This window comes from Dasypus novemcinctus, chromosome 13 (genome assembly GCF_030445035.2).
Source record: "Dasypus novemcinctus isolate mDasNov1 chromosome 13, mDasNov1.1.hap2, whole genome shotgun sequence".
NCBI lineage: Eukaryota > Metazoa > Chordata > Mammalia > Cingulata > Dasypodidae > Dasypus > Dasypus novemcinctus.
In genome coordinates this window covers 45,737,615-45,749,737 of record NC_080685.1, presented here as the reverse complement: position 1 = coordinate 45,749,737, position 12,123 = coordinate 45,737,615, and the positions used below count along the sequence as shown (strand labels likewise).

General features: G+C 38.9%; 1 protein-coding gene across 1 annotated transcript in view; it reads left to right on the top strand.

Annotated features, from left to right (window-relative positions):
* ADCY10 (adenylate cyclase 10) overlaps positions 1 to 12,123 on the top strand; it is a 120,276-nt gene that overhangs the window by 2,971 nt on the left and 105,182 nt on the right. The window contains exons 4-7 of the mRNA XM_012527624.4: positions 1,836 to 2,041; positions 3,752 to 3,848; positions 6,456 to 6,544; positions 11,874 to 12,065. Of these exons, the coding sequence (XP_012383078.2) occupies positions 1,836 to 2,041; positions 3,752 to 3,848; positions 6,456 to 6,544; positions 11,874 to 12,065 (584 nt within the window). The remainder of the gene's footprint in view (positions 1 to 1,835; positions 2,042 to 3,751; positions 3,849 to 6,455; positions 6,545 to 11,873; positions 12,066 to 12,123) is intronic.

Genomic DNA, 12,123 nt, shown 5'->3' with positions numbered 1-12,123 from the left:
TGAACAAAAGGCCCCTGCTATTTTCAGAATCTATAAACAGAAAAGAAGGAGGAGTTGGGCGCTAGGAGTAGAAACATACAGAACACTGAGTCAGAATGGAGAAGTGTCCACTCCCCGATAAGAGGCCTCAGCAGAGGCACCTCCTTTAAGGAGGACCTGGGCCTTGAAATGCAGATAAGCCTGAAAGCCTGGCTGGCTGGGGCCTGAGTCCTTGCTGGAACTCCCTTCAGAGCCTGCAGTTCACTGGCTGTGCACCGAGTCTGGTGCGGGGAGGGCAGTTCCCTACCTATCCCAACCCCCACGCCGGCTCCCAGGCCTGTCAGGGTAAAGCCTTTGTAACGCTCATGGGGGGGCCTGAAAAATCACACACAGATATTGGGTCAGGAAGCAGGCTCCTCAGCAACCACTCAACCAAATAGTCATTATATTGTTATCACAAAGTCTTGCCGCTTGTCAACTGTGTGTGTGCATCAAGTACAAGAGAAAGCACTTTAACTTCACATAGAATCAGTATTGTTCCAAGAATGGTCATTCCCCCCTTCATAAGAATGATGTGCAAAATACCAGTCAGCCTGCAGCTCAGCTCCAGCTTTGTAGAGGGTGCTTTATGTTCACACAGATGTTGTAATAACAATAATGTTGTTGGCTTTGCAAACATTACCCACATCATGTCATTTCTACTTCACCCCAGTCCTGAGATACAGATACTCTTGTATCTATTTCACAGGTGAGGAGTGAGATTCTGAGAGGTGTAAATGATGAGTAACAGCTAGAGTTTATGGCAGCTGCTATGGTGTTAGCTTCTGCCTAACGAAACTTTGTACACTTAAAATTCTGCAGTGCCAGACTAAGTAGGAACCTCAGAGGTTATCCAATTCATTGTTTTTCCCTATGCCCCCTTTTGATGTTATTCAAAACTTCCAGTATGTTTAATATTCTTTCCAAAAATCCAAGTTGTTATAATACCAAACATTTTTTCCACATTAACACCCAGAAAATCTGATATACTATTCTTGAGAACAATTGGGGCCCAAATCCCTCATGTCCATGCTTATTGGCTGTTAGGGAGGTGAGTTCTAGCTCCTTTTGCTTTAATGTGTCTGAGCATCAGTATGTTTCAGATGAAAAACCAGTCATATAAAGCGTCAGCGGAAATCAGCTTTGACAACCATTATGCATAATAGAGAACAAAGATTAAAAAAAACAGGCTTGAGTTATATTAATTACAGACATTTAAAAGGATTATTTGTTACTGTCCACTGTTTATATGTCAAAAAATAACTGTCAAAAACTGGGCTGGCATATTTTACAACACTGTCTTCTGTTACTCAGGTACCAAAATCTTCAGCTTCCAACCTGAAAAAAAATCAGAGGAAATATTGCTGAAATGGAACACCTGCCTGTCAAAATGTCACTCCTTTTTCTCCAACCCTCTGGCTATTGCCAGAAATTCTACTCTAGGAATTTTAGTTAAAACCTCAGTCTCTGATAAAATGCAAATCCTCCCGAAATAGGAATTGTTAAAATTTTTCTATCATTGCCCTTAAGTATAAATAAATTGAAGAAAAGGTAAAATAACTTTGGAGATGGATAGGGCCATCTAGGGAGATAAATGTAACAAAAAGGTGAAAACTAGGAGCTGAACTTCCTATCTTCAGGAGAAGACAAGTTTGGAAGGCCTGGGGCTCAGATATATTCTCTGGTTAAATTTTAGGAACCAAGATTTTGTTCCAAGGTAGTCTAATCACAGCAAGATTTTATGTTTCCAAGAACCAGCATTGCTGGGGAATAACCCAGAACTTCTTGTACAAACTTATTACTTGCTTTCTTGCCAGGACTGGCTGCCGGCCACATCAGCATGTTGGTCTTTGGAGATGAAATGCACAACTACTTTCTAGTCATTGGTCAGGCGGTGGATGACGTGCGCTTTGCGCAGAACATGGCCCAAATGAACGATGTCATTCTGTCACCAAACTGCTGGCAGCTCTGTGACCGGAACATGATTGAAATTGAGAGAATTCCAGACCAGAGAGCAGTTAAGGTAAGTGTGATGATGCCGCTTACAAGAAGTTCTTCCAGTCTGTGCCAGTGGCTCCCTGCCAGGAGAACCACAGGGAAGGCTGGTTCCATGAAGCTCCTGGGCTGGAGACTGAGATGGGGTCAGGCTGAGTTAGGTCTGCGCTGGTTATGTCAGGCTGGTTTAAGAGACCAGGACACTTCTGGGAAGAGAAAAGCCTGGGGAGTTCAAGAAGGAAACAATTAGGCTTCTCTCCGTGGCTTCCTAAGGATGTAGACTTGATATTAAGGACCTTTGGGGGGAGCTAGTGGCCTTACTCAAGGAACAGGAAGGGTCTCCTGGCACTTCCCTAGGAGCAGAGCGAGTAGTTTTGAGGACTGCTCTTGGTCCTCACTTTCACTACCCAATACCCTCATAATCCAGGGCCAAGGGATCCCTAAGGGAAGAGTTACTATGAGGGTGCAGCATAGCATAGTGGCAGTGAGAGAGCCCCTTCCTATGGCTCTGCCTAGGAAAAGTCACTCGGGTGAAGGTGAAATTGACTTAAGCAGAGCTGTCCTTGGCATATAACCAATTGGAGAAACTGTGCTTTGAGAGTGTGAGAAGAGAGCTGCGTTGCTAGCTGAACTAAAGGAATGGAACTGCAAGGCAGGTGAGAAGAAAAGACGGAATCCGCATAGATGCTGGCAAAGATGGGAGGCACTCCACACGTGCTCGTCTGTCAACAGCCCTCACCACCACCACCACTTACCCTTCTAGCAATCACCTTGATGCTGCAAGCACTACCTGGCTGGCTGACAGCAATGCTCCATTCCCCACCTTCTTCAGTCAGTCCTTATACCTTTTAAATTTTTAAAAATTAAATTTAGGCTCACAGAAAAGTTGCAAAAATAGTGCAGGAGTTTCCATATGTCTCACCCAGCTTCTCCTAGCGTTAACATCTTACATAACCAGAGTGTGATTGTCAGAACCAGGAAATTAACAAAGGTTCAATACAATTCACTAATTCAAGACCTTGTTTGAATTTCACCGGTTTCTTCACTAAGGTCCTTTTCTTGCCCCAGGATTCCATCCATGATCCCACATTGTGTTTATTATTTTTACATAGGCTTCTGCAATCTGTAACAGTTCTTTAGTCTTTCCTTGTCTTTCATGGCCTTGACACTTCTTAACAGTATTAGTCAATTATTTTGATGAATGTCCCTCAGTTTGGTTTTGCCTATTTTCTCATTATTGGACTGATGTTATGTGGTTTTTTAAATACAACAGAAACAATATTATGCTGTTCTCAGTGTATTATATCTCAAGGGTCATGATGTTGATATATCTTATTGTTGGTGATGATCCTAATACCTTCTTGGGCTTCAGTGCCCTTTGTCCTTTTTACACGTGTAAGGAAGAAATGGTGTATAGTTTAATCATGTTTTATTTGAATTAAAATTTTATAAGATCAAAAAAGAAGAAAAAGTTCTGAGGGCTGAAATGTATATAAGTTTGTCCCCTGGAATGACCCTCCATATACACTAAAGATTGAGATCTTAATGAATAATTGGAGAGACTTTTTAGTGTAATCACATTCAAGTTGGAGATCTTCAGTTTTAAAGCATGCAAGTCACTATTTACCACAATCTGGACCTTCAAAACATACTCCCTCACCTTTCTGTTGACAAATTATACTTGGAGGACCAGACAACTCTCAGAATAACCAAAAGCTTTTCATTTTATTTTATTTAGGTTAACTTCTTAAAACCACCTCCTTCTTTTAATTTTGATGAATTTTTCACAAAGTGTATGAACTTCATGGATTATTATCCTTCTGGTTACCACAATAGTAAGTACTCTCCATGGACAAGAGCCCCTACCTCTACCAGCAGTCAGCTGGGACTTACACCCACACCAACTGCTCTTGTGCAAGTGCATAAGCTCCTCAACATGGCTCCCTGGTCCTTCCTGGCACACAATGGGGGCCCACTTACCCATTCTCTAGAATAGTGATTCTATGTGCAGCCCTTCTCAGGCCTACCCCCTCTCCCTCGTTACTGACCCCTTTCCCTCATCTTCCAAACATTTGCAGGTCTTCCCCCAGGAGGAAAGAAAATAATTAAACTTCCTTGAATTCTACTTTCCCTTCCTTCCTAACCTTCACCACCAAACTTCTCAAAAGAGTGACCTTATATTTGTGCCTCTTCCATCACCTCACTTATTTATTCACCCAATCAACATTGATTGCATATGTCCCAGGAGGTATGTGCTTACCTCGTCTTTGGTCTTGAGTCCCTGGCATCTAGTTTCTACTCTCATACCCTATTGTACTGAAACTGTTTAGGTCAACTATTTATGATCATCAACTTGCCACACCAAGTGACCTCTTTGCAGGATTCATCCTAAGTGCGTGGCATTAGATTACCCTCTCTTTCTGAACTCTATCTTCTCCTCTTTCCTTATAGTCAAGAACATTCTTCTTTTCTAGTCTTCTTTTTATCCCTCAAAGCAACTTTTGCTTATCTCCTTAAATGGTTGTGATTTGACGGATGTGTCCTTGACCCTCTCTTCACTTCTTGGTGAACATTCCTTCATGCCTAACTTCTGTATGACTCCTAGCAGGGCCAGGACTGGGGTGAAGCAAGCCAGGAGTGCAGGGCACAAAATTTAAGGAGGAAAAAAAATTTAAGGAGGCATTTAACATCGAGATTGTACAAGTTACTTGCCTCATCCAAATCCTAACTGGCAGAATTTAGCCCAGATTTTTGTCCTGAATTCTAGACTCATTAAAAAAAAGCAAAAACAAAAACAAAAAAACCTACCTATGGAACATCTCTTACAGATGTTAAACAGGCACCCCAGCACTGACATGTCTAAACTCTAAGCTGCTTATGTTTCCCTAAAAACTGTTTCTTTTTCCAAACTAGAAACCATAGAAACATCTTTGAATTATTTTTCCTCCTCATTATTTATGTAAACTTGAATATTTTGAGCACTATAACTAGTAGATTGTACTTTACAAATCTTCAATAGGTTACGGGGCATAGCAGGACTACAGGAAAATTGACCAGGAAAGTTCAAGAACCCCAGAAGCTCCAGAGATGGAAAAAGCCCAGTGACACTACCTTCCCTTTGAGCTCTACCCCAGCCCATTCATTGAATCTTAGTGGTGCCTTCTATAAAGGGTTTCTTTAGGCCTTTTGGGCACATCCCTCCCTGTCCCCATTACCACTACATGGGCCAGGCCTTTATACTCCTGCCTTCTTCCTAAGCTCCTTGCCTCTTCCTATCTTCAGTATCACCCCTTAACCTCTAACACTCACATGGGATTCCAGCCAGGCTAGAGTCTTCATCAGTCTTTCAACATACTTTGCTCATTCTTGGCTTTAGCTTACATTGTTCCCGCTGTCAGGCAGGCCCTCCTCAATCCTTCTAGTAAAATGTCATAAGACATTCAAGATCCAGTTAAAACCCTACTTCTCTGAAGCTTTTTCTGATTAAATTTGCTCCTATTGATCACTGCTTCCTCTGAGTCTCTCTGGTCTGGTCCTTATAATCTTTTTTTCATATTTAACTTTTTCACCTACATTGTATTTGAGGGCCCAATTAGACAGTAAAGTGCCTTCAGGGAAAAGCACAAGTTTCCTAGTTACTTTTTTATTCCTGCTCAATGCCTAGCATCATGTATTGAATATACTTGGTGATCAATAAACACTTTCTAAATCAAATTTGCTTCTTAACTTACATCCCCTTTAGGCCTCATTCTAATTTTTTCCTTGCTATTCACCTCATGTTTTTTGTTTGTTTGTTTTTACTTTATCATTATCGTATTTCTTGCCAAAAACCTCTCATCATTTCTCTCTTACTTTTGGCTTTCTTCATGCTCATTCCTACCATCTTCTATCAGTCTGTTTCTAGAGTATGGACCTATCAGTCATTATAGTGAAGGAAACCATAGAGAAAATGAAGCCCAATTTCTCTTTTCCCAGACAAGGAAATGGAAGGCAACCAGGGCAAGGTTACACAGTGAGTTGGTATCAAACCTGGGCCAAAAGTCAGTCTCCTGGCTATAAGTCCTGGTGTTCTTTCAACTCTTATCATCCCCTTCATTTTGTCTATTGCTCCTCCTCAATTGCTATTCCCTCACTTATCCATTCCCATGTCCTGTGGCAATAAACTCAAGTCCAGAGTTGAAAATAATCCTAAAGTCCCAAAGTGTGATAACAACTAGAACAGCGTTGTGGGCTATTTGCAGGTTAATTTTGGGAAACTCACAACCTCTAATAAAATTCCCATTGGGTAGCCCTTGACCTTTTTGGCCACTAAGTGTCCCACAGTTCCATGACCGAACTGTGGGGACTCTGTCCAAAGGAGTGGAGACTGGGGAGCTCCTCTCTCTAGCCCTTCAGGGCCAGGGCTCCTTTCCTGAATCCAGCCTTTTATTCTGCCCTCTCAGAACTCCTGAGGCTCGCGTGCATGCTGGAATCTGATCCTGACCTGGAATCATCCCTACAAAAGTATTTAATGGAAAGCATTTTGAAGCAGGTATTTTCATAATTGAATTTATTGTGTTTTTGGGTATTAGCGATCTTGGACAGCTGGAGAGATGAAGAAAAACAGCAGTTAGTAGAATATTTCATTGAAATACAAAGGGTAGGGTTAACATTCTCTATGTTTAGATGTCTACAACTTCCTTGTTCAAATTAGGACGCTTATGAAAGTTAAAGGGGAATTGTTCATAATTACGTTGTGACAAGAGGCATAAACTGGGACTGTGTTGCCTCATACAACTCAGGCAAACTGGAATTGACCTAAGTATATAAGAACATATGATCACTCTATATATCGTCTGGCAGAAAGATATCACATGAACGTGCACTGGCTCACTGTTTCTCTGTTGATTGTGTTAAATCTGAAGAATCAAATTTAACAAGACAGGTAATTCAAATGCTCAGAACTATCTCTACCCCTCAAAGTTTTCCACGTCATTCTCTTAGATCCAGGCTCTCTCAAATATATTAAACCATGTGAATTATAACTACATGTTAGTACTCACCATATGCCAGGCACTTTGATGTTTGATGTATTTATTCTTCATATTTGGTAGATATATACTTTTAAAATTTACAGCAATTTGTATTGGATGGGTTACTTTGATTGACCAACTTTTCTTCTTTTTTTTTTTTTAATTAGAGAAGTTGGAAGTTTACAGAAAAATCATGCAGAAAGTACAAGGTTCCTATTTACCCCCTCCTCATGCACATAGTTTTCCCTATTATTAACATTTTGTATTAGTGTGGTGCCATTATTAAAAATTTATGACACAGTATAGCTATAACTAAATTAGTGTTCATAGTTTACATTAGAGTTCACTGTGCTCTTCTATGGTTTTTAAATTTTTTTTTATTCTGCTAACACATATACAACCTAAAATTTCCCCTTTTAGCCACATTCAAACGTACAATTCAGTGGTGTTAATTATATTCCCAATGTTGTGTCACCATCACCACATTCCATTACCAAAACTCTTCCATCACCCCAAAGAGAAACTAATAAGGATCAACCTCCCATTCTCTACTTCCACCCCAGACCTTGGTAACCTATATTCTGGTTTTTTACTTTATGAATTTGCATATTCTAGTTATTTCATACAAGCAAGATCACACAATATTTGTCATTTTGTGTCTTGGCTTATTTCACTCAGTCTTCAAGCTTCATCATGTTGTCACATGAATCAGAAACTCATTCCTTTTTAATGCTGGAAAATATTCCATTGTATGTATATACCACATTTTGTTTATCCATTCTTCATCTGTTGATGGACATGGGTTGCTACCATCTTCTGGCAATTGTGAATAATGCTTTCTATGAACATTGGTGTGCAAATGTCTATTTGAGTCCCAGCTTTAAATTCTTTGGGTATGTATCTAGAAGTAGAATTGCCAAGTGATGATAATTCTATACTCTATTTCTGTAGGACCACCAAACTGTTTTCCACAGCAGCTGCACCTTAAATTCACACCAACAATGAACAAATGTTCCTATTTATCCACATCCTTTCCAACACTTGTTATTTTCCTTTTTTTTTTTTTTTTTTAAGGAAGTACCTGGTATTGAACCTGGGACCTCGTGCATGGGTAGCAGGCATTCAACCACTGAGCTAAACCCCTTCCCTCCATGTTTTAATAGTAGCCATTCTAGTGGATGTGAAATGGTATCTATTGTGATACTGATTTGCATTTCCCTAATGGCTAATCATGTTTAGCATCTTTTCATGTGCTTTTTGGCCATTTGCATATTTTCTTTGGGGGAAATGTCTATTCAAGTCTTTTGCCCACTTTTAGATACATTGTTTTTCTTTTGTTGTTGAATTGTAGGATTTTAAATATATATGTATTCCAGATATTAAAATCCTTATCGGATATGTGCTGTCCAAATATTTTCTCCCATTCTGTAGGTTGTATTTTTACTTTCATGATAAACTTCTTTGAGGCACAAGTTTTTAATCGTGATGAGGTTGCATTTATTTATTTTTTTCTTTTGTTGCTTGTGTTTCGGGTGTAAAATCTAAGAAACCATTGCCTAGCACAAGGTTCTGATTTCTTCTAGAAGTTTGATAGTTCTAGCTCTTATATTTAGGGTCTTTGATCCATTTTGAGTCGACTTTTGTATATGATGAGAGGCAGGGGTCCTTCTCCTCATTTTTTTTTTTTTTTTACAAATGGAGATCCAGTTTTCCCAGCACCATTTGTTGAAGAGACTATTCTTTCCCAATTGAGTGGTCTTTGTTCCCTTGTGAAAAATCAATTGGCATAAATGTGAGGGTTGATTTCTGAGTTCTCAATTTAATTCTATTGGTCTATCTGTTCTTATGCCAGTACCATGCTGGGTTTTTGGGGGTTTTTTTATATTATTTTTTTAAAGATACGTAAATCACACAATAAAAAATATAAGAGGTTGCCATATATCCCACTCCCCACACCCCCCACTACTGCCACATCAACTACTTCTTTCATTCGTGTGGTATATTCATTGTATTTGATGAGTACATTTTGGAGCATTGCTACACAGCATGGATTATAGTTTATTCTGAACACAGAATGTCCTTCCATTTATTTAAATCTTCTTTGATTTCTTTTAGCAATGTTTTGTGGCTTTCTGTGAACAAATGCTTTAATGCTTTATTAAATTTATTCCTAGATATTTGATTTTTTTAGTTGCTATTGTAAATGGAATTTTTTCTTGATTTCTCATCAGATTGTTCATTTCTAAGGTATAGAAACACTGATGATTTTTGCATATTGATCTTGTACCCCACCACTTTGCTGAATTCATTTATTAATTCTTATAGCTTTTTTGCAGAATTTTCAAGATTTTCTACATATGGGATAATGTCATCTGCAAATAGAGAAAGTTTTACTCCTTCATTTTCAGTCTGGATGCCTTTTATTTCATCTTCTTGCCTAATTTCTTTGGCTAGAAATTCTAGTACAATATTGATTAACAGTGGTGATAGTGAGCATCCTTGTCTTGTCTGTGATCTCAAAGGGAAATTTCAGTCTATCACCATTGAGTGTGATATTAACTGTGGGTTTTCCATATATACTCTTTATCATACTGAGGAAATTTCCTTCTATTCCTAGTTTTCTGAGTGTTTTCAGGAAGGTGTACCAATTTTGCCAATCCCTGTTCTGTATCAATTAAAATGATTGTGATTTTTTCCGCTTTGTTCTGTTAATGTGGTACTCCCTTGTCGAAAATCTGTTGGTCGTAAATGTGAAGGTTGATTTCTGAGTTCTCAGTTCAATAGTGTATTACATTTATTGATTTTCTTATGCTGAACCACCCTTCATACCTGGAATAAATCCCACTTTGAGCGTGGTGTATAATTCTTTAAATGTGCTGTTGGATTTGGTTTGCTAGTATTTTGTTGTAGTATTCATAAGGGATATTGGTCTGAATTTTTTTTTTCTTGTGGGATTTTTATCTGGCTTTAGTATGAGGGTGATTTTGGCCTTATAGACTGAGTTTGGAAATGTTCCTGAAGCTTCTATTTTCTGGCAGTTTGAGCAGGAGAGATGTTAATTTTTGGAATGTTTGGTAAAATTCACCAGCAAAGTCAAGTGACCTGGGATTTTCTTTGTTGGGAGGTTTTTGATTAGTGAATCTCTTTACTTGTTGTAGGTCACTTTTAATTGTCCATTTCTACTTGAGTCAGTGTAGGTAGTTCGTGTGTTTCTAGGAATTTGTCCATTTCGTCTAGGCTATCTAATTTGTTGGTGCACAGCTGTTCATGGAGTTCTATTATAATCTTTAAAAAAAAATTTCTATGGGGTCAATAGTAAAGTCCCCTCTTTCTGATTTTGGTAATTTGCAGCCTCTCTCTTTTTTTCTTTGTCAGTCTAGCTAAAGGTTTTTCAATTTTTAAAATTTTTTTCTAAGAACCAACTTTTGGTTTTGTTGATTCTCAGTACTTTTTTTATTCTCTATTTCATTAATCTCTGCTCTAATCTTTATTTCCTTCTACTTGCTTGAGGTTTAGTTTGCTCTTCTTTTCTATTATAGTTCCTCTAGGTGTGAGATTAGGTCTCTGATTTGAGATCCTATTTTTTAAAAATAGGCATTTAGAGCTATCAATTACCCTCTCAGCACTACCTTTGCTGCATCCCATAAGTTTTGGTATGTTGTGTTTTCATTTTCATTTGCTTCAAGGTGTTTCCTAATTTGCCTTGTGATTTTTTTGATCCTTGGTTCTTTAAGAGTGTGTTGCTTAATTTCCATATATTTGTGAACTTGCCAGTTCTTTCTCTGTTATTGGTTGCTAGCTCTCTTCCATTGTGATTGGAGAAAATAATTGCATGACTTCTGTCCTTTTTGGGAAAGAAAATGCAATGATTTTCCCCATTGTATATACACTTAATTTAACAAAATTCAGGGAGGATGATTGGCAGGAATAATTTGGGAATGCTCTCCTTTTATGTCTTCTATGGATAGGCTTGGAAAGAAGAGGGGAGTTAAATGAAATATTCCATGCCAGTGAGGCAGGATCATATGACAGATGGAATGTTGGTTTCAGAGTCAGGAGACCTAAGTCTGGTTTGCTGCTGTCTCACTATGTGACCTTAGGAAAGTTGTGTTATGTTTTCCTACTTCATTTATCTAATATGCTTCAGTTATTAGTAAAAATGGGATTAGTAAAGGTAATTTTATTTTATTATTAGGAGGTACTGGGGATTGAACCTAGGACCTCATATGTGCAAAGCATGGGCTCAACCACTGAGCTATATCCACTTCTAAAGAGAGTTGGTTTATTCAGTTTATTTATTTTTAGGAGGTACCAGGGATCGAACCCATGACCTGGGTATTTGAGAGGCAGGCACTTAACCTCTTGAGCTACATCCACTCCCTGAAAATTTTATTTTGTTTGAGGATAAAGTGGGATAGAATGTGAAAGTATTCTAGAGGTACAAGGCTGTGAAAATATAAGGTAGAGTTACATTCTTCTCCCAAACTATAAAAATAAAAGAGTCAAAAGTCACAGTAGTTTTTCTGTAATTGTGATGCCACATATTGGCCTGAAGGAGCTAGCAGCCAGGGCAAGGGAATGATTGGGCAAGGGAATGATTGCCCGCTAAAAATTAGCAAGGATGTAAGTCCCATTTGAAAGGGATTTTGATAGTATGTTTCATTTCCATCTGCTCCACTCCCTGCTGGCTCTGCCATGTTTTACTTAGATGCTCAGATAAACTTCACCTTCTGCAGAGGATGTCAAAAGGCTACTTTACGCCTGATGACGATTGGTGGAATGGGAATGTGGGTGGTCTCATGAGGAAGCATCCACTGCCAAGGCTAAGGAAATCTCTCTAACTTACAGATTGACGACAGGCAGCTTCGAGGTTATTTGTCTGAGCTTCGCCCAGTGACAATTATGTTTGTGAACCTGACCTTTAAGGACCAAGACAAAGCAGAAGACATAGGCCAGGCCATCCAGGATGCATGTGTGCACATCATTTCTGTCCTGAAGGTCTTCCGAGGACAAATCAACAAAGTCTTCATGTTTGACAAGGTAAATGTGAGCTAAGAGATGGGAATCTACCAGTAGTTTGAGGTTAAAACTCATGCCC